This window comes from Colossoma macropomum, unplaced genomic scaffold (assembly GCF_904425465.1).
Source record: "Colossoma macropomum unplaced genomic scaffold, Colossoma_macropomum, whole genome shotgun sequence".
NCBI classification, from domain to species: domain Eukaryota; kingdom Metazoa; phylum Chordata; class Actinopteri; order Characiformes; family Serrasalmidae; genus Colossoma; species Colossoma macropomum.
The window spans coordinates 23,176,367-23,204,230 of record NW_023494807.1 but is presented as its reverse complement, the minus strand read 5'-3'; the positions used below and the strand labels follow the sequence as shown (position 1 = coordinate 23,204,230).

Sequence of the window (27,864 nt, the reverse complement as noted above, 5' to 3'; positions counted from 1 at the left end):
GCACTGAAATGGTTATTTGATTTGTCGTCTATATATGATATAACAGCTGCCTTCACTAAGAACCTTTTAAGGCTGTGCTTTACAGTGTTGAGATGTTTAGATTCATACAAATCATAAATTGCTGTAAACACATACTGCTTATGAGACAAAATCATTATATAGAATACAATCCAGTAGGTTCCACATAGTGACCCCCCCCTCCTACAGACGCACAACCACACGCGCATCCCCCATCCCACACACACACACGCGCGCGCGCGCGCGCATACACAAAAGGACAATCATCGAGGCCTCTCTCCCTGCTGAGATGCTCGCTCACACACACGCGCACACACACATCCCAAACGACCACCGAATCGAATCTGCTGCATTCGAGCAAAACGTGAGCGAGCGAGCCGACACAACACGCGCACGCGCACGCTTACCTGGGTCAGTATCACCTGGCGGTGAATCATGCTCCAAACGCAAATCCGCTCAAGCGCGCGCTCCCATGTTCCGTCACGGCACTCACACACACCCCGAACACACACTCCTCCTGCTCAGCATCACCACACACACACACTCCCCCTGCTCAGCATCGCCCTGTCCGCTCGGCCGCTGATGGAGGGATGCTGCATCCTCCTCTCCCTTTATTTTCCCAGACTACCACCAGCAGGCTGCAGCCAATGGCATGCTGCCGCTGTTTCACCACCTCAAACCCCTCCCACCATCGCTACTGCGTCATCACGCAGGCACACGCACCGTCGCCGGAGCCTCCAACTTCATTCCAATTTTAAAAAATATTCCATTTCGCAAAAATAAACGACCAAAAAACGTTATAAAATCAAGTTTTTTAAACTATCATTTCAGTGCAGTTATTGCAGGAGAAAGTTATAATGAATAACGATTTTGCTCAAAAGAACAAAAGGCTTTTTTGGTTATGAGAGAACTGATAACTTTCTCAGCGAGCCAGAGTAAACCTTCAGTCAGTACAAAACAGCCTGACGTCGACGTCTATCCCAAAATTATGTTTTTTTTTTACATTTCTTAAAATAATCAAAAATAAGATGCCTTACATTCCTCAAATATTTGAAGATTTTTTCAATGTATTTAATGCCCTTGTATTTTATTCTCAATATGAGGGTAGATGTGACGATTGTTGTCATTGTGATTTTTTTATTATTTATTAAAAATTCTTACATTTTTTAATTTTATCTTCTATGTTTATTTACACATTTTTTCATTTTTTTTCATTTAATTATTTATTTTCATTTTCTTTGCCTGTTAATTAATTTACCATTTACTAATTGTAGTACTGCAAATAGTAATTGTTCTGAATATTTAATATATTTAAAAAATTAAGTACAAGAATTAAAAATCAATAATAAAAAAAAAAAAATCGGGAGAAAAAATGACGTAAAAACGGACCACAGAAGCTTGTTGGTGATTGGTCGGTTGACTGGGTGACGCTAACAGTCAAACAGCAATGTGTGCTTATCGTCGATTGTAGAGAAGCCGAAAAACAACTGAGAGCAGCGGAGATGAAGGTATTTTACCTCAGCTTTCTTAATTCACGCACTTCCTTCGTTATTTTCAGCTTAAAAAGTCAGTAAAGCTGTTTGAACAAAATCTCCAGGTACGAGTGGTAGAAGAGGCTGCTCGCTGGCGACATCTATCGGTTAGTGTTCAGGCCTCTTTTGGCCAACGCAGCACTCAACGAAGCTCTTTACTCATTTCATAGCTTCATTCATATCTACATCTCAGAGATGTGTAAAGAAGCCAAACCCCAGAAGGTACTGGTATTTCTGTGAAATAATGACTCAGGTGGGAGTAAAAGTGTCAAAAGAACAAAACGCGTCTTACGCAGTTTTCTTAATTGAGATTTGTTCTTGGGTAAGAAAGGAATCTAAGCACACTTCTGCTCATTTGAGTGCTCATGTGTTTGTGCAAAATCCTTGGTTAATGCATTTTGTTCAATTCTACCGTTGTATAATATTGTATATTGTTTTATTTTTTTCATCATTTATTATATTTGCATTTTTTTCTTTCATTATTGCACAAAGCATTATGGTCTTTAAATATAAATAAACACTACACTAGCACTTCAATTGACATCAATTATGTTAATTGGGAACCATGCCATCCAATAATAAGTGATTGATCATGCTATTTTTATGGCCCAAAGTAGGCCTATTTCTGCATCCTAGCCCTACTTGCTTCCTAGGTCTGATAGCTTGTTTACTGCTGCTTTAAGATGTTACAGATCATATTCCATACGCATATTCCAGGACCACATAGATCTATTTGCAGAGAGTGACGAGTAACTCTTGGGACGCTTTAGGCTCCCAAGAGCTGTCCTCGTGGAGCTTTGCAATGGTTTGGAGCCAGCACTGAGGAGCCATACCAGACGGTCTAACCCTGTACCACCACACATGCAGGTACTGTCCACCTTGGGCTTTTTAGCCACTAGGACATTTCAGAGGAGACAGGGTGGGCATATCACAGGCATCCATTGGTCATGCTCTCCCATGAGTTGTGGATGGGATAAATCAATTGGCCACACAATCAGTACAATTCCCCTATTCAGCAGAAGCACAGGTCCCGGTCATAAGAGGCTTCCATTCAATTGCTGGTCTACCCAACACCATCAGCGCGACAGACTGCACTCACGTTCACATTAAGACACCCTCTCCAGATCCACTCCCATATCCGAACCACAAGAGATATCTCTCCATAAATGTACAACTCATCTGTGACTTCTGAATGTGGCCTCCTGCTTCCCAGGAGGTGCACACGACCCCTACATTTTACAAAACAGTTCTTTGGGTATGTGCCTCAAACAAGGAGCTGCTGGAGACTCATGGCACATACGCTTTTAGTAATTATAAATCTTTTGTAAATCTAATCTTTTAGTAATTATAAATTCCAGCAACAGTGGGCTTCTATGTCTTTAATGACTTGTTTTATTGGGAGATTGATAATATGCCCTGGCCCCCTGATTAGTGACGCCACTCACCAACCCTCAAACTGACCAGAAGGTGTCCTAAAATCAGCAGCACGCACATACTCACTCCACCATTGAGCACACCAATGGCATCTTAAAAGGACGCTGGATGTGTCTGGACACAGCAGGTGGCAAGCTGCTTTACAAACCGGAGAAGGTGTGTATAAAGAGAACAGCTGAGAAATTGTTTTAGTCTTGCAGAAACATTTGAGGGTCTATAGACGACCTCAGCCATAACCTTTTGCATGTTATCATCTTCAGGCATCTTTTTATCATTTTAAGTTTGGAGGGTAATCATGGCCTGCTGTGTGTTGCACAGCTCTGCCATGAAATGCGGTGTACCACTTCCCCCTGAGCCACCACAGCAACAAGAGGATGTGTGTCCTGACCTGCTCTTGGCACCACACAACAGATCTGCTGCCCAAGTTTGACAGCAGTTAATTGCTGGTTTGTAAAAATAGGGTTTAAAATGAATTCAGCTTTTACAGTGTGATTATTTATACATTTTTGTTGATTCTGAAACAGGTTTCATGTAAATCTTCCTTATTTTAGACATGTCGAAATTTCTTTAAAAGTGTTTCCAAGATTGTGGTCAGTGTTGAGGCTACCTGTGAAAGTGTTTGGGCAATTCTCACTTGTTAGTCCGGGCCCATTTCTGAGGTCAGGTTGCGTCTCAGAGGGTGGTGGCCGCAGCAGGAGTTCATCTGTAAATAAATGACATAAACCATAGTTGTGACATTTTACTTTTGGGGTCTCAATTCTGAAATGTTTTGTCTGTAAAAAGTACAAACTAAACACTTTAAACACATGGACACAAAAATAATCACCCACCATTAGGTTTTACAAAGTTGTATACATGTTATCAGGTACAGCTTTTAGATAAATGTACCGCCAAATTGTATTAATTCTGAAAAACAAGCTTACCTTCTGACTCTGAGACAGGACATGGCCTAGGACAGTGTTTCTCAAGCTTGGTCCTGGAGGCCCACTGTCCTGTGCATTTTAATGCTTTCCCTGCCTTAACTGAGGGCAGGACACAGCCTCTTTAACCTATAATGAGCTGTTAATGTGCTGATTAGTTGGCTCAGGTGTGTTGGAAGCAGGGAAAATGTTACTGCTGTTCACTTCCCACAGCAGTACTTCCACTTCAGAACTTGTAAAGTTTTGCTTATGTTGAGAATCCAATACTCCATTTTCTTTATTTTTTTTTATTTCAGCGTTTTTCACTTCTCACTCAGCTTTGGTTTGCAGTTTCTGTCTGTGTTTTTTCCCTGTGTGCAGTACAATGCCCTTTTATGGGCACTGGTGGGCATATAGGCTACCTATGAGGACAATGGGATTTATTGTTATGAGAAAATAGGTGGGAACAGTTCTGTGGATGAAGAACACATCATAAATCTAACGTAGACTTTTTCTTAGGTTCTTTCTCAAGAACAAATTTAAGAAAAAACTTAAGAAGATTTTGATGAACGAGGCCCAATGTTCTTAGATTTCTTCTTAACTTTACGGCAGCATCTCAGCTGTCCTATACTGTAAGAGTTGACAAGGTAGGCCTCTAAAACTGTAACGTCCTATTTGTTCCACAAAATGTAATTTTTAAAATAGACCACTTTTTTCCTATTTCCTAATGCTTGTTAGATAGTTTGTTTGATTTTTGTTGTGCTGAGTGGATTAGACTCATAGCGCCTCATTCACCAATATCTTACTTAAGTTTTTTCTTAAATGTGTTCTCGAGAAAGGTCCTAAGAAAACATCTACGTCAGATTAATGACGGGTTCTTAAACCGCAGAGTTGTTCGCACCTTTGAGCTCTTGGGTGTGTGTAGGTTCTGTTCTTATCTAAGAAAAAATCTCAAATATAAAACATTGGTGAAACGTGAACAATTGGTGGAATGCTCGTGAAAACTGTGTAAGTGGGTTTTAAGAAGAGATTTAATCTTAAGAATGCTTGGTGAATGAGGCCCAGTAACCAGCAGAGTCAGCAGAAAGAACAAGTAATCCAAAATGTAGTCATGTTATAACTGAGGTTTGGGGGGAGGAACATGGCTGAAACCCCTCCTTCTTCCAATCTAACGCCCTATAAATTCACACCCTCACCTTCCATTACCATAACGACGTGTTCGCAAACCCCACCGCCACCCCATCTCCTCCCAGTTCCTCAGTCCTACATCAGTCCTACTACAGCTATAAGGGGGTCTGGCCTTCAGGCTACAGGCAGAAGCTGCCTAGAAATCCAGCCCAAGTTCTCAGAGTTCTCCCCCCTCCCTCACTCAATCTTCCCTCATACTATGTTGAAGGCATGGGCTGAAATTCAAAAAGTGTCATTATAGTAGGCTGTGAAATGTAACAAGCTATTGATACCCTACATAAAAAAAAACAAGTAATATTTTCTATGGAAAAGAGAATATTTGAAAACATGCTTGAGAACTGTTTTAAGAACATTGGGCCTCATTCAACAAAATTTCCTCTTAAACTTACGCAGCTTTCACGAAGATTCTGACGTTCACCAGTGTTTTCTTATTTGAGATTTGTTCTTAGGTAATAACAGAATCTACACACACTGAAGAGCACAAAGGTGTGAACAACTCTGTGGTTAGAGAACACGTGATAAATCTGATGTAGCCTTTTTTAGGACCAAGAACTCTCAAGAACTAATTTAAGAAAAAACTTAATAAGATATTGGTGAATGAGGCCCAATGTTATGAACATAGTAGCGTTTGTCATAAGAACCTTCGCAATTTGTTTCTTAGCAAAGCTTTCGTGAATCCAACCCCAGGTCAAAATACTTCCTGACAGAACTGCCATGGAACTATATCCAGCACCTGTCAGCGTAGAAACTGCTTTGTACTTCTCTTTTTGGTTCCTTTTAGTCTAAGATGAAATAGTAAAGCTCGAATGTGAGAAGTGTATATATAACACATTATAATATAAAGAAATGAAACACAAACAAATGAGTTTGTAGCTGAATGTTAATGATTATTATTGAGTACTGAGTAAAAAGTAGATTGCTTTCTTCACAAATGCTTAGAAAACAAAAGGGTTTAATCTCTTGAAAATACTCAGGAAAGCACAGATCTATACAAATTGCACATGATTACATATAACAGTAAAACTGAGAAAAAATTTGTAAAGACACACTTTTTTCCCTTTTTTGATGTAAACCTAACTACACACATAGGTTAAGGAAACATTTCAGCACTGACATAGGTTAATAATGTTATTGAAGGCTCTGGCTTTTTCCCCAGGATACTGTGGTCTGTAGGTTTCAAACACTGCTTAAAAGACTGCTTTTAACCACACTGTGTGTGAAAAAAAAATTTGTAAAAATATTCAGCGGATGTGGTTAAGCTCTATAAGCATGCCCATAACCAGGTTGAAAAAACAAACACATGCATATATCTGCAGAAAATATGCTATAAAAATAGGTACAGAGAGTCAAGGAATCAATAATGCTGATGCACTTTATTTACCAGAAAGGACATCTTCTCTGACTTCTCCACTCTGACCAGTCTGACCCCAAATCAGTATTTCACTGCAAACTTGAAAGACATATCAGACAGCTTCCGTTTTTTTTTTTTACTTAACAACAAAATAGTGAGATGTAAAACAGGGGTGTCCAATCTTATTCACAAAGGGCCGGTGTGGCTGCAGGTTTTCCCTCAAAATGAGCTGGAGCACACCTGATTTCCCCCTGTTTACTCAGTCGGTTTCGGGCTTCAAATTGCTGATCAGATGATCTCCTGCTTTGTTGGAGTGAAAACCTGCAGCCACACCAGACCTTTGTGGATAAGATTGGACACCCCTGATGAAAAAAATAGAAAAAACACAAAACTAATGCATATATCTTTTCTAGTAGTCTGTATATTTAACGTATGTTCTACAGAGATCTGCTGAATAATCTAAAGCTGCTAATTACTGCTATGTTAAATACCCAGCGTCAACCACAGAAACAAGGCATACACTCAAGAGTGGGTTCAATACCCAACTTCCTTTTTCTTTTCTGACTCAGCTTCCACTCAAAGAAGAACACACATGAAAAGGCGTTCTTTTAAAATTGCAAAAACCTCATATCTGTTACAACATTTTTGTCCCAGGGGACCCGACACCCCCAACACAAAGCAATCGCGCTATAGACTTGTTCATATTCTGAATCAGTGCAGCATCAAACCAAAAAAAACCCAAACCAGATTATTGAGTTTCATTGGTCACTAGTAGTCTGTATTGGGGCTCTTGAACGATGTGGTCCTGCTGCTCTGAGATGACAGGATGGTTATCTTCAGGCACGGTATGTGCTTGGCCAGAAGTTTGCGGAAGTGACTTTGGAATTTCTTCCCCACGAAGGTGTAGAACACCGGGCTGATGCAGCAGTACAGGTAGGCAATGTTCCGTGTGATGTACAGCGCGTAGTCCAGGCCGTCCGAGCACGAGTTGTCTCTGGAGGAAAGCTTGACTGCCAACAGGAGGATGACCACATTGTAGGGCGTCCAGCATATGAAGAAGGTGAGGATAATGACGAAGATGAGCTTGACGGCCCTACACTTCTCCCTCATGCGCGTGGAGACGATGCGGACGGTGATCCGGCCGTAGCAATAGAAGACCATAATGAGAGGCAGCAAGAAGAACAAGCCGAATTGCTGGTAGTAGCCCACAAGCTGCCATTTGACCATGGTCTTTTGAGCATAGCCGGTCTCCTCGCACAGACGACCTTCCGTCTTGCTGTCCCGCACATCATAAAGGACCATGTCTTTGATGCTAGCCAGGATGCTGAGGAACCAGACAACTCCGGACGAGGCGAACGCGTACACTCTCCGGCGGCTCTGGGCAGCTGTGATTGCATGCACCACGGCCAAGTAGCGATCGAAGGTCATGAGGGTGAGGAACAAGATGGAGCTGTAGAAACCTACCGAATACAAGCTGCCCACTAGTTTGCAGAGCGAGCGGCCGAATATCCAATCAGAGCTGTGGTAGACGGCCCAAAAAGGCAAGCTGGTGGCAAAGAGCAAGTCCGAGATGACCAGGTTGAGCAGGAAGATGTTGGTGACTGTGCCCAACTTTTCAAACTTGTAGATGATGCACAGCACCAGGCTGTTGCCCAAGAGGCTTAGCAAGAAGTTCATATAGTAGAAAGCTGGAATGAAATGGGCACCAAAGTGGTTCACGTCGGTCTTCATGCACAGAGGCACTTCCTCGTCCGTGATGTATTCTTCAGTGATTCCATATTCGGTGTCATTGCTGAAGAAGTCCTCATAGGGGTCCATGGCTGTGAGTTGGAAAAGTCCAGCAATAATGAAGAGAAAAAGGAAAATGTCCCTGTTAAAGCACAGAGAAAAACGCAGTGGCTTAGTTTCAGCAGACCCTAAGGGTCTGAAGTCTACACTGCGCACACAAAAGTGATTCTCAGCGAGCTTGGAGAGAACTGCTGTGCCAAGCTGTGAAACTCTCAGTGGCTTTCATCAGACTAACACAGAGACTTGACGCTTCGACAAGTAGCACAGCCGTCACACCACCCAAAAGAGGAACTGCAGGCTACTTCATTGGAAGAGCTTAATTCAGCTTTCTCTTCTGATCTGCCAGTTGAAAAAAAATATTGTGTAGCACATAGACAAAGACAGATCAACATAGTCTACAATTACACTACTGGGTGTAGAGCTTATGTCATCAACATATACATGAAATAAAACCTCAGCAAAAGTCTTACAAGGAATTAAAAAGGTGTATTTAATCAATGTTACTTTTAAACAGTTCAAATGTAAACAACACAATGAGTACATAAATGGAAACAAGAAAAAAAGTCAACCAACAAAGAAGTTCTTTAAAAAAAACATTCATGGCTATCACAAGAGTCCATGCATTAAAATGAGGCAATAAATAAACACGAGTTACTGATAGTTCCAGTTGAAGCACAAAAGGGTGACCAACACGACTGACAAAACCACTTCCAAACCACACAGCTGAGGTGGTGGGACGAGTGACTTCCAGAGAACTGTTCAAACATTCAAAAAAAAAGAAATCAAAAAATCAAATGTAGTAGTCCACAACACACACAAGAGATGAAGTACAGTAAACCTCAGATTTCAGCCTATCCCACATTAAATAAAGGACTTTGAATGTGTTTTCAGAAACCAGAGATCTACACAAACAACAGGAGTGAAACAACACTCAAAAGTGTTACAATCTAGCAAACAAACACAGATACATCACTACTAGTACAGAGGTAGCTTTTCAAAGGCAGTGCAAATGTAGGTCTATTTACAGATTGAAGACCTTTTCTCCTTTGAGAGCACCGATGTGACATTAAAACAAATGGTATTGTGGGCAGACACACTGTGGACTGCTGCCAAATTACTCAAAATGAAACGTACCTTCTTTACTCAGCAAGTTCTTCCTATCGTCCTGTTTTTCTGCTGAAACTACTTGACTTAATCATCCAAGACATGTTTGGTGCCCAGATTTTGCTTCTTTGCTTTAGCGCTGCAGCTATGAGGCTAGCGTAGCTCAAAAACCACAGAAGCCAACAGTCACCCAATTTTTTTTCCATAAATGGACAATTTTACTGAATTAGTTCAAGCTGCAGACCAACAGTAAAAAAATAATAAGTATTCAGACCATAGATATTTATAAGGATTATATTATGATTTATTTAAACCCCTAGCATTAATTGAGATAGTAATAAGCTAAATATATACAAAATTACCATTTAAAGGTGACTTTCTATTGGGAGTACCCCTAAATTTTAACTTGTGAAAGTATTACTTAATGTCTTTGTTGTTTTTCTTTTCAATGTCGTTTTAAAAAAGATCTTTTAACATGAAGTTAAAATATTAAGATTTAACATGAGGTTAATTTTTAAAATGAATAAATAAATAAACGATAAATGTTGTCCCACATTTTCACGTCACTACTGAAACAACAAGGAGTTTTAGCCCATAGGTGGAGCCCTATTTTAGCCACACCCCTGTATTTTAGAGCAGTAAGTGAGACTGCATCCCTGCCCCTCATGGCTACATGGTGAGCAGTTAGACCCCATTGTTTTGAAATAAAAGTGTCCCAAAGTCTGCAAATCAGTGTGTGACCTTAAGAACTGTCACTACCAAAACACATTTTCTGCAATTAAGTAAACTATTTTACTGAAAAATATTATGATTTTATATGATTTACATATTATAATTCTTTATAAGCTGTTGTTGCTAGTCATGTACTGGCTAGCATTCTTAGAACATGCGTAAAATTAGCTAAACTTGTCACTACTGAAGCACCCACTCATTTATTTTAATAAAATAAACATAATTAGGGTATGCGGTCATTCAAAGCAAGAGGATTTTAGTCTAAAGTTCAGTAGAAAGTCAGTCAAAAGTCTGAAATGTGTTCTCTGACTTTGAACCAGTTTGTTAAAATGGTCCAAATACAGGCACAAAACTTTGCTCACAAATTCATGAAGGTTGTGCAGTCTCACTGATGTGGTTTAGGAAACAGTATGACTTACTGTGAACTATAAAAATGAACAAAACTTCACAGTGTGGCTAAACGCAGTGGTCAGACACCTCACACTAAGTTGTATTGGATTTCAAACCACATCAACAGTGTGCACGACCTTAATGAAGACCTGTATGCGGTTTGAACAGGTTGAGAGATGGTTTGGGGATCTATTTTCAGAAACGATTTGGATGACTAGTGAATGTTACCTACGTTAGCCTAGCCCTGTCGCTCCAGCGCTAAACTAAATCAGATTTGGAAACCAAACATGTCTCTGCTGATCGACTATATCTGATATTAATGTTTAAAATTGATGTACTCTCATGTACTGCACTGCACACTGCACATACTATTAGGATGTTAAAGGCTGCCAAAAAAGCAAAAATATCTGCTACACTAGATTATAAATATCATTCTAGATAAGAATAAGAAGTAGTACATGTAACTCAAGTAAAAACTAATACACGGAATTCATTTCAGACAGGTAGGTTAATATAAGGTATAACAAATAATTCCCTGGAAAAAAAAAATAATACATTGGTCATTTCGGGTGTTTTGCCCTCTACTGGGGCTACGAACATGGAAGTTGAGGCCAGGAACCCTTGAAAGTCAATACAGAGTCAAAATGGAGCTCCGGAAGTGGTTGTAGGCCTCTTAAACCATCATCACTGTGACGGGTTCAGAATAAAGGCCAGAGAGGCAGTGTGCTAAAAGTTAGGCCCTTTGATGAAGTGGTTGTCCTGGAGACCGTATGCCGGGTAACAGGAGGACGGATCACAAACCCCTGTGGCTCCTGGAGGGCCCCGTTTGCCTGGGATGCCGGGTGAGCCAGGCTTCCCAGCAGGCCCTGGGGGTCCTGGATATCCCTCTCCTTCATTTCCCTGAGGACCCTGCATACCTGTGAGGAAAGAAATCATTTTTACAGATCTAATGGCCAATTTAACAGAGGAAGATTATCATCACAGTCATATCAAAACCTCATAGCACCATTTTTCATTTATTTTTAAGATCACCATCACAATTACCATCTACCGTACTGCAGGGCAGAGGCATGACTAGACTCTACCAATATTAGAGGTAGAACTTGCTGGGCCAATCCCAACACTCGCCTCATCTTTCAGCCCTTCCATAACAGTTTACCAACCATTGTGATTGAATATATCACCAGGATGGATCTGGTTACATACTGGAAGAGACATTATAATACGAGGAGACTGTTCACTGGTTGGAACATGAACGAGAAAGCTTGTAACGCTCAACACGCCCTTCAAAAAAAATGAGCCAATAAGCTTACAAGTTAAGCCACAAACAGGAACGTTGTGAAAATGTGCACGCACAGTAGCCAATAAAAGCTAAGTGTGTTAAAAAAAGTGTGTTTTTTTGAGCCAAATCCTGCAAACTATTTATGGTGTTTTTTGTCACATTTTACCACTGATTTCCTTTATACTACTGAATCTGTTGTACAGCCCTATTGGATGGATGACTGATAATGTTACAGCAATTCTCAGACAAAATGATTCTTAATGGCCGCAATTCAAAATGTAAAGTTAATCGAGCAGTCTTTTTTTTGGCTCCATGTCAGCTAGCTAAATTCTTGCCATACTATACCGTCTTCCTCTCCAGCCTAGCTAAATAAAACATTTGGCTGTACTGCTCTACAGGCAAGTGTCAACTTCTTATGCAAATTTAGTCACATGTACACTGTGTGTGTACAAAGTTCTGCGCGTGCAAGTTTAAGCTTATTATGTCAACTTTTGACACTATCAACTATTTTTGTTACACCAGGCCATAAACGTGCAACCTCCTTATGAAAGGAGAAAATGTGTGGGGCGTGTGCAACATAGCGAGAAAGACCTGTTTCGCAACGACTGAGATTGAAAAAGGAAAAGAGAAAGACAGACGAACGTTTGGAGACGAATGGACTTATTCGCATTTATAAACAACGTAGTTGGTTTCCTGATACGTTAAATCTGCGACGAGAGACTGTCAAACACTAAAAGTCAGAATTTAAGGTGGAACGGGAAAGTTCAGCAAGAAGCTGGAGAATGAGAAGCGACTTCAGCCTCGTAAAACAGCCGATAGCTGAAAGACATTTTACAAGAAACTATTCAACTTTTGAGGAAAAGTTTTCTGGCGGAGATGGAAGAAAAGCGGCTATAGCTAAAGCTCAAAGCAGAGTAGAGTAAGTCTGCGTTTTCGTTTATATTGTTTAGTATATACTAGGACATTAACACACCCTGAGACATACTGGACATTAAATGTTGTGGCTCCCAAGGTGGTAAATTATTGTTGAAAGGACAAAATGTCTCTTCTTATCATTTGTGTTGTGACTCCTGACCTGACCTGGCTTGTAATGCAGAGGGAGCCGGTCGGATTTCTCGCTTATCCCGTTGTGTTTTTGTTGTGTGCCGCCACAGACTGTCCGGGCGCTGCACTTCCGAACTTCCAAGTTCCGCCCTTTGTGTTCCGTCAACATTACGTTATAAATTAAATAATTAGAAATTCGATTTTTGAGGTTGAATGAATCGATTCAGAATCGTGCACGTCCGCATCGCGATGCATCTAAGAATCGTTTTTTTCCCGCTCCCCTACTAGCAACCCATTAAATTAAATCGTTCAAAATGACTTGTTACATACAAGTTAAGAACTTCTTTTAAAAGAGTTCCATTCCAAAGATACAAAGCAACAAGTGTGTTCTATTAGTTTTACGTAGTATTTGCGTCTGAGATGGAAATCTATTGTACCTGGTGGGCCAGGTGGACCTGGCAACCCAATGTCACCTTGTCCTTTAGCACCCTTCATGCCCATTGGCCCCATGTCACCTGTAACATAAGGGTAGTATTGAATTTTAGGCACACTGTCCACAAGGTAACGTTATATACATCAGTGTTGCATTCACTCCCACAGTTCACTCTTGCTGATTATAACAACAATCACAGTTGAATTTTAATCACAACTACAAAGGCTGATATGACAGAAATAAAAGATTTACTTCTAGTCCATCTGTTTAATGTAATCACATTATCACCCTATCGACTATACAGAAATCCTTTATGAGAAAGATTGTGCTTTCTTGTTCTTACCTTTCATGCCCTGAGGTCCACTACTTCCTGGTGGTCCTGGGTATCCCTGAGACCCGGGCCTGCCAGGATAGCCTGGAGGTCCACTTGGGCCCTGGGGTCCAGGGGGGCCTGGATTACCTGGGGGTCCCTTGACCATCTCACAGTGTTGACAGCTAGTGGGTGACATCACCTGAAGGAGCTGTGGCAGTTGATCTGTTGAGGGTGGATGAATTACTGACAAGTAATTTATTTCTCAAAAGGAAGTTTTTGGGTTTGTGTTCTAAGCAAAGCTTTTGGATAATGTTTAAACAAGCACTAATACTTTTAAAATGCTGCTCTGAGCTGTGGACTGAAGATAATCTTACATGCTAACGAAACACTTAACCCAGAGAAGCTAACACTGCAAAAGCTAGTCATGAAATTAAAGTTAAAATAACTAATAATAAAATTGAAGAAAATATACAAATTGGATCATGTTCACCGACTTCATGGTTTGTCACCTCAGCATTTCCCAGTGAAGTATTCCAAAATGACGACAGTTTGTTTCTGCTGTAGGCCTTTAACACTGATACTTTGTTTGGGTATAAAGATTTTGGTTGAGACGATGTAATCATGGATATCAAAAATAGCCCATCGTGCTGAGACACAGGGATTGGGCAACTGCACCCGTTAAGCAGATTTGTGTTTTTTTCTCTAAAATGAAGAACTGAAAGCTTCACTGCTTCTCCCATCTCTCCAGATGTTTCCAGTGGGCAGCTAACCGACAGCTCAGTGCACATAGTAACACTGACTTTTGTGACTTTAGCCATCATGCTCACATACGCAATCATAGTACGTAGTGACTCACAGCCAACTGACCACACATAGAGGCAGTTTTATTCAGTTAAGAGTCTCGAGTTGTGCGTGGTCAATTATGTACAACATGGAGTGTCACATGAACACAGGTAGTAACAATCATTTGTGTAGAGATGTGGTTCCTGTAGAAAGGCCTGGTCAAGGTTTGGCAAAACAGCTAAGACTTGATATTACACAAAACTTGGCCAAAGGAAAGCATCAGTTCATAAGGGAAAGGAGAGTGAAATGGGAAAACATACTCTGCAGCACTGAAGCACAAATCTTCATCAAGTGTTCCTCTGAAGGTGGCTTTCCCTGAAACACACATCAAACGCTGCAGATTAATCACTGTGGCTTGCAGATTTTCAATGCAGGGAGCAGTGCCAGTACCCTGAAATTGATACTGATACCAAAACCATACTTTTTTAAACACCTTCTTTGCATGAGAGCACACTTTCATTCTTAATAGCCTAGTATAGAAAAGACACCACTATCTGTTTAGCCTTTACAGTCCTGTCAATAAAAAAAAGTGAAAAGTAAACATTAACTTGGAGGAAAAAAAAAAAAACAAAGGAGACACTGAAACCATTTCATAATCTAAGAATATTAGTTCTTAATTCTCATTTGTGGTGAGCCAAGGGCCAAAAAGACAACAACATACAAATAAAGAAGGCAGGCAGGTTTCAAATCAAGTCTTTAAAAATGTTTTTTATAACATTACACTAAATTTTGTTCATAAAATAATTGAAAAATACAACTTTGAAAGAAAAATAGAGGGGTTGGACAAAATCAAAATCGTCTTGGGTCAACTTTGGCCCACAGACCAAACTTTGGGCAGCCCTGCTTTAAACCAAGTTTCTGAGAAAAAGTAATACTTTTGTAATAATTTTGTTTTCAATTCCATACTAAGCGTTTTAGTTCTGAATATCAGCACTGATATGTTTCGGTCAGTGATTTGTGAGAAACCAATTTCAGTACCTGTCACGCATCCATCCAGCCTCGACTTGCACAGAGACTCCATTTCCCATAACCCCTTGTGACCGTTGAACCTCCTCATTCAACCAAACATCGCTCCAGTTTTCCTGAATACTAACTCACTACACCTGTGTTGCTTATCACATGACTAGCTATAGTTTAGTATATAAGCCCAGGCCTTAGACTAGAATAGTTGCAAGGTATTGTTTCTCTTGTAGAACTACTGAGCGTTTTCTGTGTGTTATTGGTTGCCGTTTTTGTGTATTTGACTCTATTTCTGGATTTCTTGTCACTGCCTTTTTGTCTTTGCCCTTCTGGTAATATTTGCAGTCTTTTGCGTTTTTGCTATTTTGGAGTTGACCTACGCCTGTACTACCACTACGATTCTTGCCAATCCCTTTTCAATTAAAGCCTCATCTATTGTTTTTTTACCACGAGCGTCTGACTGGCTCTGTCATGTTACAGTACCCTACCTTGTCCCTCACTCCTGAAGTACAGGGATTCCCACAAAAATGTCACTCACTGGTTTCCCTGGGTAACCTGGGACCCCTGGTTGTCCTGGCAACCCGTCCTGACCCGGGAAGCCTCTTGGCCCTGCTGGTCCCATCGGTCCCATGTCTCCCATTTTTCCATCAGCCCCTCTGATACCTGGATCCCCAGCTGTACCTCGCTGTGAGAGATGGTGGGGGGGGAGAGACAGAGAGAAAAGAGAGAGGTCATAAAAAAATAATATGGTCCATTTTCAGACCATTTGACCTGTTGACATATTGAGAGTTTGAACAAAGTTTACAATACATTGGCAAAAATGCCATTCAACCCAATGTGAACCTGTAATGCACTAACAAAATGGTTCATTGTGCTAAGATTAGCTTCATTACACAACAAAATAATACACCCAATCTATCCGAACAGTGTGATCTTTCACATGCATACAAAATAAATATCATTTGAAACTAGTAACACAACACAATAGTAACAAGAGGTTATGTGCTATAGTCTCTCATTAGGTTAAATGGGATTTTTGCCAATGTTCTGGAAAACTTGTCCAATCTAGCAACAGTAGCTATAAAAGAATGCATTTTAATCTTAAAAAAGTAAGTTGAAATGTTGCACTCTTTAACAAATGTTAACAAATGTAAAACAGAAATTATTCTTCTGTGAACTTATCATTACAAGTTTAATGGACTACGTTAACCCAGTTACTTAGTTTTTTAATTTAAAATCTGCATAACTTTTACAGTATATGGGTCTATCAGAGACATTTTTCCAGAACATCTCTTCATTGATGTAGAGGTGTTGTTTGTAGCCATGGTACCAATCACTCAGGTGATAAACTGAACTATTAACATCAAAACTCCACATATCACTAAAGATGACAGAAACTGAAAGCCCCCCTAGTTTGTGAATCAGCAGGAAATGCTGCTGCATTCAGTATGCACACCTCTCCTTTACTCCCTCTGGGGCCGGGTTCACCCTGCAAAGAGAGAAGACAGTTCAGTACATCTATCTGCCTATCAAGTGCAATATAAATTCATATAAAGCACAGCATAAACATTATTTTTTAAATAAAGAGGTCCTGAACCAAATTCTAAGATGGGTTATGGAGAACCACTTGGGTTAAATCACATTTAAAAATGGACAAAAGTATAGATAAAATTAAAGGCATATTCTATGTATTTTTGTCCATTTTTGTAGATCACAAGGTCAGAAACCACATAAGCAAGCCTATCTGAGATTACTTAACATGGTTCCAGGCAAGTGTATGATGATTTAAGCATGCAGTTTGTACAATACCCACAGTGGCTTTAAGTTTCCATTACTAGCTTGCTACATTAGTTTTGTAGCTCCAAAATGTGAACGGCAAATATCTCTTGTCTTTGCTGATCAACTGCAGTTCAATTTGAGCCTATAGTTTTTACATTTTAGGATAAAATTGACCAAACTATCGCTTTAAGTATTGATTTTGGCAAAGGGCCAAAAAGGTAAAACAATATACAAAGCAAGAAGGTAAAAAATCTGTAAAAAGATGGTATAAAGTCCAACAGCCGGGGTGCCAGACAAAGCTTATTAATTAACAGAAAAGTATGTTTTCTCAATGATGGTAAAAATCTGTAAAATGACAGTCGTTTAATTTCTTAGAAATACTGCAGCCAGTGTCGCTAGTTCAAATAGTTATTCTTACATACAGTATTTTACCTTAACAATAACAGTTACAATCATTAAACAAACGCAAGTGTCTGTGAAATAATGGTGATAATTTTTTTTTGTCTAGTTAAAGTCTATTTTTGTAAATTAACAACAGTACTGTTAAAATACAACATGTATGGTTTATTTACATGTATTTTACCTTTTTTGCCTCAAATTTTGCAGTAATTTTTTAGGTGTAGGTTTCAAAGTGAGTTTTTAAAAAATGTATGTTGTAACAATGCACTGTATTTTATTACTAAAACACATCAAAAATAACTTTAAAAGAAAAATAAAAATTTAAGTTATACTGTATCTAGTGTAAATATGTTTGTTCTCTCATTGAATGAGTGTCCAATCAAACACCACACTTTGGGTTGCACGTTTGGGCACAGAAACTGTATGAAATTCTGTATTAATGAAGAATTTTCTTAGATCAGATGTGTTGTAGGTTACTTACAGGTGTTCCAGGTACCCCAGGTGATCCGTCACTGCCTTTTTGTCCCTAGAAAGACAAAAGTATCTTAGTAAGTGAAACTGAAATGTTCCTTTGCTCGATTGTTTTGTTTTTTCCTGCTCTCAGCACATTTTCACACACGGTGATGTGTGAAATGTTGTATGTGGTGAACTGTGCTAGACGGCTGTTTTACTAAAGGCTAATGATGACCATGTTACATTATGCACTACATCTGTGTGGATGTGTGAGAGGCCAAGCAAAGGTCACGTTCTTGACCCCACATTGGTTGCACCATATATATCAGCATCCACATCTTTCCTGCTCTAACCAAGGATGTGTGTGTGTGTGTGTGCGTGCACTAATGCATGCTCTGTGGTTAAAAGAAGTGACTAAGTTTCCGTCTGTGCTAGAGAAACAGCTAATGCCAATCATTGGCGGAGAAGACTTGTTAAAGCTAATTCTGCTCAGATGTTCTTGCTTTATATGAAGAAACTTTTTTCTCTCCCTCTCTCTTTTTTACTTTCTATCCCTGTTTCCATCTTTCTCTCTGAGCTGCTTTTTTCGGCTCATACGAGACTAAACTGCCCCCTCACAAACACACATACACTCCGTCACCCTCCGCAGAGCAACCACAGTACCTGACTTCCTTTCTGCCCAGACGCTCCAGATTCACCCTGAAAACAGACAAGGTCACACAGCATTAATGACTGTGATGATTACTCATTCTCAATTACTTCTGCTGTGAGAATGCAGAACAAATACAATACGTTTTTAAAGTAGGGATGCACCGATCATGACTTTTGGAAGGCCAATTCTCAGCTTCTTTTCATCCTTTTTTTTTGGCTAATTTTTTTAGCAATGTGTAGAAAAAATAGATACATAAAGAGTGCTGCTAGTAGGAAAATCGACGTGTAATATTAAAGGTGCTCTATGGCCAGGGCTTCTCAAACCTAAGAAAAAAATCCACGGTACTCTTCACTGAGCTAAAAAAACTGTTCTCCTTGATGGAGGCTCACACTGAAATGTATTGACAGAGTTTTGGTCCATAGTCATGTTCCAATAAAAGCTTTTTAACACAATAATTGTAATAATTGTCATTGATTTTCCTATAATTATTATCACTCTTTTTTTAACCCAAAGCACATAATGTGTGGGCTAAATGAACACATAACACCAGCACTTTTCCAGACCTCCCTATTAGCCACAGCTGCAACACAAATAATATAAACAGCAAACAAACAATTAACCTTCTGTGCAAAAAAATTGGGCGTCCTGGTCAATGTATGTATTTTCTTGACTGTCTAAGTGAAAATAAGTGAACACATTCTCTACAGAGAACACACTTTTGCACATTTTAATGCACAATTACAGTTTATTTGTTGAATTTAACATACTGAGGAAAACACAAAACAAAAAATGCATTTTTTTAATTTTATGTTTTATTTCTTTCCAGTGTAAATTAGTTAATTAATTAATTGTCAAATAAATAGAAATTGAGCACTAAAATGTGCAGAAAAATGCCATATTTAAGTATGTTCTCTGTAGAGGATGTTTTTACAGAAGTCTGGAGAGGCCATGACCTGTTGCTATGATTTTCTGGATTGTTATCTTGAGATAACGAGTTAATTATCTTGTTATCTCAAGATAGCAATGCGGTTATCTTGAAATAATGAGTTAGCTATCTTGTTATCTCAAGATAACAAAAATACATCCTATACAAATAAAAATAATGCGTGGCCACAACTTAGTAAGGCGTGTGAATGCGATGATTAAGTCGTGGCCACGTTTTACTAAGTTGTGGCCACGCATTATTTTTATTTATACAGGATGTCACCTGCGGGGCTCTGTAGGACTTCAGTATGTTTTAATTTGTAGTTCTTATCTTGAGATAACAAGTTAGTTGTCTTGTGATCTCAAGATAACAACTTTTGTTATCTCGAGATAACAAGACAGCTAACTCATTATTTCAAGATAACAGCGTTGTGGCCATGCATTAGGATCTTGTTCCTACGTGTTAATAAGGTGTGGCCAGGCATTATTTTTCTTTATACAGGATGTCATCATCAGGGCTCCGTAAAGTCCAGAGAGGCCATGAGGTAGTTATGATTTTCTGGATTGTTATCTTGAGATCACAAGATAATTAACTCATTATCATCTCTGGAGTTTCATATGTTTTAACTTGTATAACAAAACATGTAAGTTGACCATAAGTGTGACCACTTCCACATAAACTGTAGTTGCCTTTTAATTTAACATGAATCAGATAAAGGCTACATGCTATTTAGCACTCTTCAGAGTACATTCTGCTACAATACTTTGTTAGGTCATTCAAATACAGCACAAACTTATTTACATCTGCCGATTCCAATCATGCATCTCTACTTTACCATGATGGGTTGACAAAAATCAAATGTACACACTTTGCCTAAGACATCTCTTCAGAATTTGCTTCTTTAGTTTAGAACTGGAGCTACGAGGCTAATGTAGCCAACAAGTAATGGAAGCTTATGTTCTCAATTAGCATCAAGCAAAATGCTTGCCTACATTGCACACTTCCCCTATTTTTCCATAGTTGTCACACTAAACGGTTTCAGATCCTCATTCAAAATGTAAAGTAAGACAATGAGAACATGAGGAAATACAAAACGGTTTTTAAGTGATTATTTCATTTATTGAAGTGAAAAACGTTTTGCAACGCCTATATCAACAATGTAAAAGTAATTGCCCCTACTTAATAACAGGTTGTGCCACCTTTGGCAGCAACAACTGCAACCAAATGCTTTCTTTTGGGGATCAGTCTTTCACGTTGCTGTGGAGGAACTTTGACACACTCTTCTTTGCTGGACTGCTTATATTCAGCTACATTGGAGAAACTGATGATTTGGAACATAAACTGCCCTTTGAAGGTCCTGACACAGCATCTCAATGAGGCTGTGGTATATTTTATTTTCCTCCTTTAGTTTTAATTAAAAGCTCACTTAAAACTGATGACATGTCTTTCTTTTTTTTCTGGGTCTCCTGACTTACAACAGGAAATCGTTAACAGATACACACATGCCAGGTCATCGATGTCTATGAGTTTGGATGCCTATGTGTACACAACAAAGAACATGTGAGTGGAGGTGGACTTGCTCTTGTGCTTCAGATTTGCTGTCTTGCTACATAACCCAATTGTGCTTGAGTTTTGAATCATGGACTGATGACCGGACATGTTCCTGCAGGATTTTTTTTGGTACAAAGCAGTTTTGTCAATCATGGCAAGTCACCCAGGCCCTGAAGCAGCACAGCATCCCCACACCTTCATGCTTCCACCACCATGTTTCACTGTTGTTCTCATTGTGGAATTCTATGTTAGCTTTCCGCCAGATGTAACTCGGACCTCTGTCTTCCAACATGTTCCACTTTCGATTCCTTCTTGGGGATCTTCAAGGTGTTGTTTGGCAAATGTGAAACAAGGCTTGCTGTTTTTCTTGGTTAGCAGTGGTTTTCACCTTGCAGCTCTCTATGGACACCATATTTGCTCAGTCTTTTTTTCTAATGGTGGAATCATGAAAACTGACCTTATCTGAGGCAAATGAGGCCTGCAGTTCCTTAGATCTTCCTCTAGGTTCTTTTGTGACTTCCTGGATGAGTCATCGCTGTGCTCTTGGAGGAATTTTGGTAGGCTGGCCATTTCTGGAAACATTCAGCCACTTTTGCAAGTTTTCTCCACTTGCAGATAACAGCTCTTAGTGTGGTTTGCTGGAGTCCCAGAGCCCTAGACATGGCTTTGTAACCCTTCCTAGACTGATATATTTCAATAACTTTCTTTCTCATCTCCTCCAAAATTTCTTTTGATTGTGGTATAATGTGCTGCTTGATCTATTTAAGGTTCTGTTTAAGTTCTGTTTAAATTCAACAGGTCTGGCAGTATTCAAGCCTGGGCATCTCTAGTTTAATTGATCCCAATCATCAACTTAATTTGGTTAGCTATTTGATTGAGTAAGAGGTCAATTACTTCACACAGGGCCAGTTGCGTGTTGAATAACTTTTTTCCTTCAGAAAATGACAGAATCACTTAAAAATTAACTTGTGTTTTTACTCAGGTTGTCTTTGTCTTAAAACAAATTTTGTTTGAATATCTGAAAAAATTAAGTGTGACAAAAATACAAGAAATCATGAAGGGGCCAAAACATTTTCATGACACTGTTTTTATAAAAATGAACAAAAGTAGGCTTTAAGCTACCGTTTTTAGCTATGCTGCATATTTTGGTCCACTTCTAAGACATTACTATGTCATACAGTGTCAAAAACCACTAACAAGTCTCGGTTGGCACGGTGCTAATTGGTGACTATAGGTTTCCTGTGCTTGTTAGCTACATTAGCCTCGCAGCTCCAGTAACTTTGGACAGCAAACATGTCTTAGTTGATCAATTACTTTTGGAGTAAGGGGGAACTGTATAAATTAGATTTTTGGCCAAACCATCGCATCATGCTGAGTTAATGTTTTTTGCATTCAGAGTTGCCTTGATAAGCATTCACAGATAATTACTTATAAAGATCAATTTGTTTTGACATTATTAATGAAAGACACACCTTTTGGCCTTTTAAACCTGGTAGGCCCTGAATTCCTCGAGGCCCCTGAATCCCAGGCTCACCGTCCGATCCCTGGGCAAAATGCACACAAAATGATGCACATAAGTTACATAAACATTTTTTGTTCTGTATTTTTTCCTTGTGGTCTACTTATGACATCTGTGTGGGTTTATGTACCAAAAACAGCCATGATTCATTTTAACATGACCATTTCACATGCATCTCCGTACCATTAAACAGGATGTTTTTCTTATTAGGCCATTATGACAGATTTATGTAAATAACCTCAATTCTGATTGGCTGCCTTTTATTGAGCCTCATTCACAAAGCAGTCCAGGTGGAAACACTTCTTATAACCTCGGCTTGAATTCATATATGTTGTTTTAGTGACATCACAAAAACAACTAATTCAAAATGGGCTGATTTAGCAGCTTAGTTTCCATATATGGATCACGCAGATGGGGGAGTAAACATGTATGGTCTCAGTATATGTATATCTTCTTCAAGCCTTTTGGAAAAGCATCCCAGGTGTCTCCTCAAGCAGCTGTTCGAGAGAATGTTTGACCTACAGACCATACAGTTTGTTAGGTATGAGTACTTGCATCTTACAGTGAGAGGTTTGCCTGCTGTGGGAAGTCCCCAACTAATAGCACAAGGAATTTAAACTCTTTTCCTGTGTATAACGTAAACAAGATGACATCATCTAGTATGCAAACAATAAAGCCATTACAAGCTGTAGCTTGCAAATTTCCTGAATGCAATGAAGCACAGGCTCAATAGGTGTCACAAAGAGATAGAAAACCTTGAAATCAATATAGTACAAATATCTACCTATGAAATAAAACCACTGAATGTAAGATTACAGCCAGTGAAAAGGAAATAGGAAAAATTAGCTTTTTTAATAAATTATTAAATGAAGACATAATAATATAACATCTTTAAATTTTTATGTATCTGCAATGAATATTCACACCCTTCCGTCTTGGGAAAATATACAGTGAAAATATCTCAATTAGTGGGTTTTTAGCTCTGAAGCTATATTAAGCAGGGTCTGTGGCACTTTCTATGCAGGGCCAAAAATACTTCTAGATGTGATAGAACTTAATTCTACTTAATACTACAAAGAATCAAAATGTGGTTGCAAGAAAGTACAAAGAAATATTAGTTTTTGAAATTAATTATTTTTCGTTTAGGTTTTTTTTATAACTTGATTGCTGTGAAACATTCAGTAACAACTATTTACATAAATACAGGGAGATTCACTCGAAAGAGGCCCCGAATATTCTGCTGTAACTCCCGTTAGGATGAAGCAATCTGAACCAAAAAAATACGCTACATACCTTGACGTATGTGTAATCGACTGCATTACATACCATGCTGGAAGTGATATGTAGAAAAGGAGCAGAAAAGGAGCAGACACATTTCGACGTGGCACCCCATGTTCCTGAGAAACGTATCGGCAAGCATTAGAGAGGTTAAACGTCGCAACGGCTGTACAACGCCTACCTCATTGCTCCGACTCAGGGGTATTCCAGCTTGTTTGAAGCTCTGTATACTGAGCAACAGATTGCATGTTGTTTCATTCAGATTGCTTCGTCCTAGTGAGAGTAATTACAGAATATTCGGGGCCTCTTTCGAGTGAATCTCCCTGTACATACAAATTTACTATTTACATAAATTATGCAAATTAGCCTTAGTATTTCTTGGATGTTAATTACAAATTTCAACCCAATCCAGCAAAAAAAATAAAAAAAAATAAAAAACTGGTGAGGCTCAGAGTGCACATACAAAGAATTGCAAACAATGATGAAAAGGGCCAAACTTCAAAAATTCATAACTAAAAACTAGAGCTATAGGACCAATGAGTTTAATAGATGTTTTCACATGATTTTTTCAAGAAAATCCACAACATGAACTGGGGGGGAGCTAGCTGAGTTGGTATGGAATGACCCACAGGCCACAGGCCACTTCATGTGGTAACTTATTTTCATTTAGAAAGTCAACAAAACGTCTTTTGAAAAGGCGTTCCCAAACTTTGGCATATGACTGTTTGTAAATGTCTGATACAAGCTTCACATAAAACATGGAACGTCTTTTATAAGCTTCAAATGTCCATGTTTAACTTGCGACAGCCACGTCCGCGGTTCGTGTGAATCGCTGTTAGTTTAGAAATTAGCATTATTGCAAAGGTGTTTTTCCCTGATTTTTGAACTAGTTTTTTTTTTTTCATTTATGATGATAGTCATGATTTGCCACAACATTAAATAGTAAAACTAAAGAAAAAAACATCTACGAATAAGTGTTCACACATCTGACAGGCACTGTACTATAAAGCCTCTGACCCACTCACAAAACCCACCACAAAATGTGACAAGGGGTAAACAATGTTTCCTCTTTACTATAACACAACCCAATTTTAAATGCCCTTGCAACCATAGCCATGTTTTAGGAACAAACATGAGGGTGTTAAGGAGCTATATGAGCTGTTCTCATAATAAGAAAATGATAATCAGATATGACATCAATTTCAGCTGAAAAAGGAAGTCGCCACATTTTTAGAACGGCGACAATTCTTGAAAGAACCGTTCTTGAGTGGAAAAAAAGCATCCTGGCAGACGCAGCAAATCTGTCAGTTCTTAACAATTGGTAGTTGACATTAAAAACATTACAATGTTCCACAAAGTAGAACTTAACACACAGCACTGGGTATGTTCCACTGGCTCCAAGCCAAATGAACTTTGAAGGAAACATGGTTTTAAGTGAACTTTAGGTTTATTGCGATAATGCAGAGATGTAATCTCTATTTAAAGTCATTTCCTAAGCTTCGAGGAGGAGGATGAAGGCGATAGAGAGGAAATGTTCATTTTCTCACCTTTAGTACGGGAAAAACCCCAAGTTTTGTCAACAACTGGCGGTGTACTCACTTTAGGGCCAGGTGCTCCTGGGAGGCCGTCCTGCCCTCGAGCCCCAAAGTTCCCCTGCAAGGAAAAAAAAACAATTCTGAACTTCATATCAACACTCAAAGGAAGACAAAAAGTAGGTCAGATAAATATAGGTGGAACAGAATCTCCCTCAAACTCAATTTAAAAGAATATTTACATTTATTTACTTATTTACATATTCATGTATAGTGTTGCCAAAGCATTCAAACCTGTTTATTATACACCAATCTCTTAATTACATACACAGGAAACTACACATATCCAGTCCTAAGTATTATCACTGTCATATTAAAACAGTGTTACTCTGTTTTGTTTTGCTTTTTTTTCCTCACATCTTTTAAATACTTCAGCTGTCCTTTAAGTTATGTGAATGTTTCATGATGAACTGCCCAATAGAAATTGTCCAAAAGTACTTGGAATTAAATATACATGTCTACATGCACATTAATCTTACATTGATGAGGTTTGCTATTTAGTTAATTGGGATGTCGCTACAGGTAGGCCTAGGCTCCCCCATTGGAAGCAGTGTACCCCAGAGTTCTAACTCCTAAAAAAAGTCCTTGGGTGCCAATAAAAATGTCACAGAATGTAATTTTAATAATTACAATACAGGCTGAACCCAAAGACCCTGAGTTCTTGCATCCTTTGTTCCACCTTAAACTATAAAAATAAAAAGTGACCAAAGTTCTCTTTTGATGATATATTTTTCGTTATGTACATTACAACATACACACATCCATATTTACATATGCATACATTCAGACCAATGATTTTTTACCTTTGGACCGACTGGACCCTCTGCCCCAGGTGGTCCAACTGGTCCTGGTGGTCCCTGAAATGAAGAAATTGACTAGATGTTACATATTAAATCAATGCATATGTCCTACCAAACCATTTAAAACAAAATAAATACAAGCTGTATACACATGTTGTGATGTATGATGATTAGCACAGGGCAGTTCATTTTTTTAAAGCACTTCAAAAGGGCATTTTTTTAAGTGTTATCACAGGAAGTGGAAACAAAGAAGCTGACAAGAGAGGTAGTCAATAGGAAAATGAAACAAATTTAGAAGAAGCTAGGTTGTGGTTTAGAAGAAGAGCTTGTGGTAAGAAAAATATTTGCCTTCATTTTTGTTTTTGCTCAAGGGTCTTATAGGGATAAACCACTTTCTCTTTCCTCATCTCATCTACACTAAACTTACACTAATAATATATCACAATAATAAATCAAGTCTGCATCAACCTTTTTCTCATTGCTTCCATAATTAGAATTCAGCAGACTGTTAGATACTAGTTGCTAGTTTAGATGCAATACCAAAACACACCAGCAGGGAGCAGCACTGTGCCTTTAGGAGAGTGGTCACTAACCCTCCTAGATAACCACCTGCATCTAACACACTGCCCCCTCCCCATACCTACACTAATACCTCTGATCAACGAATCAAGGACTATCTGGAGCAAGTGTGGCAGATGGTGGTTCGAACTACTCTCCACAGGAAGGGACGGTTCTGTATCAGTGAGCTCCTGTACTGATGACAGACTAAATCGTGAGATCTAGAAACATCATTCATTAGTATTGGATGAAGTAAGTGTAGTGTCATTCTCTTTTCTACATACCTGAGGTCCTGTCGGTCCAATCGAGCCTGTTGGTCCTGGTAGGCCTCTCTCGCCCTGTTACAGTTTACAAACAGCAACACAGCGTTTACACAGCATGCTTATGTTGAGTTTAACAGCCTAGATTCTGTGGAGGCCCAAGGTGAAAAAATATGCATGGGGCACTTCTGACCGACTATTGTTTCCCTAACCAACATTCATTTTACACCGATCAGGCATAACAACATCCTTGTTTCTCCAAAACTCCAGCAGCATTGCTGTGTCTGATCCACTCGTACCAGCACAAAACACACTAACACACCACCACCACGTCAGTGTTACTGCAGTGCTGAGAATGATCCACCACCCAAATAGTACCTGCTCTCCATGGGGGTCCTGACCACTGAAGAACAGGGCAAAAGGGGGCTAACAAAGTATGCAGAGAAACAGATGGACTACAGTCTGTAACTGTAGAACTACAAAGTGCACCTATATAGTAAGAGGAGCTGATAAAATGGACAATGAGTGTAGAAACAAGGAGGTGGTCATAATGTTATACCTAATCGGTGTATATATATTTTAATTAGGCTTCTACAAACTGTGCTGGCACCATGCAAAAAAAATGCATGGGGTCTTTCTGACCAATATATACACAGGCCACTTCATTAAATTCATACTACAGACTGTATGGACTACAGACTGTAGTCCATCTGTTTCTCTGCATACTTTGTTATGCATACCTTTTACCCTGTCCTTCAATGGTCAGGACCACCACAGAACAGATATT

The 27,864-nt window shown here is 39.1% G+C and overlaps 2 protein-coding genes across 3 annotated transcripts in view; both read right to left on the bottom strand.

Moving 5' to 3' along the window:
• Nucleotides 1-6,425: 6,425 nt before the first annotated feature.
• On the bottom strand, nt 6,426-8,509 carry ccr12a (chemokine (C-C motif) receptor 12a). Its single transcript, XM_036556221.1, has one exon. It carries the CDS (start codon nt 8,238-8,240, stop codon nt 7,191-7,193), a length of 1,050 nt encoding a protein of 349 aa, XP_036412114.1. The 5' UTR covers nt 8,241-8,509; the 3' UTR covers nt 6,426-7,190.
• A 172-nt stretch (nt 8,510-8,681) lies between these two features.
• Nucleotides 8,682-27,864, bottom strand: part of si:ch211-106n13.3 (vWFA and Collagen domain-containing protein) — a 48,654-nt gene continuing 29,471 nt past the window's right edge. For both annotated transcript variants that reach the window (XM_036556219.1, XM_036556220.1), the window contains 12 exons: nt 27,102-27,155; nt 26,263-26,316; nt 25,467-25,520; nt 22,543-22,614; nt 18,606-18,641; nt 17,971-18,015; nt 16,768-16,800; nt 15,850-15,996; nt 14,612-14,666; nt 13,539-13,730; nt 13,200-13,277; nt 8,682-11,353 (listed from right to left, as the gene is read on the bottom strand). In XM_036556219.1, coding sequence (XP_036412112.1) covers nt 11,163-11,353; nt 13,200-13,277; nt 13,539-13,730; nt 14,612-14,666; nt 15,850-15,996; nt 16,768-16,800; nt 17,971-18,015; nt 18,606-18,641; nt 22,543-22,614; nt 25,467-25,520; nt 26,263-26,316; nt 27,102-27,155 — 1,011 coding nt within the window. In that variant the 3' untranslated portion in view covers nt 8,682-11,162. The remainder of the gene's footprint in view (nt 11,354-13,199; nt 13,278-13,538; nt 13,731-14,611; nt 14,667-15,849; nt 15,997-16,767; nt 16,801-17,970; nt 18,016-18,605; nt 18,642-22,542; nt 22,615-25,466; nt 25,521-26,262; nt 26,317-27,101; nt 27,156-27,864) is intronic.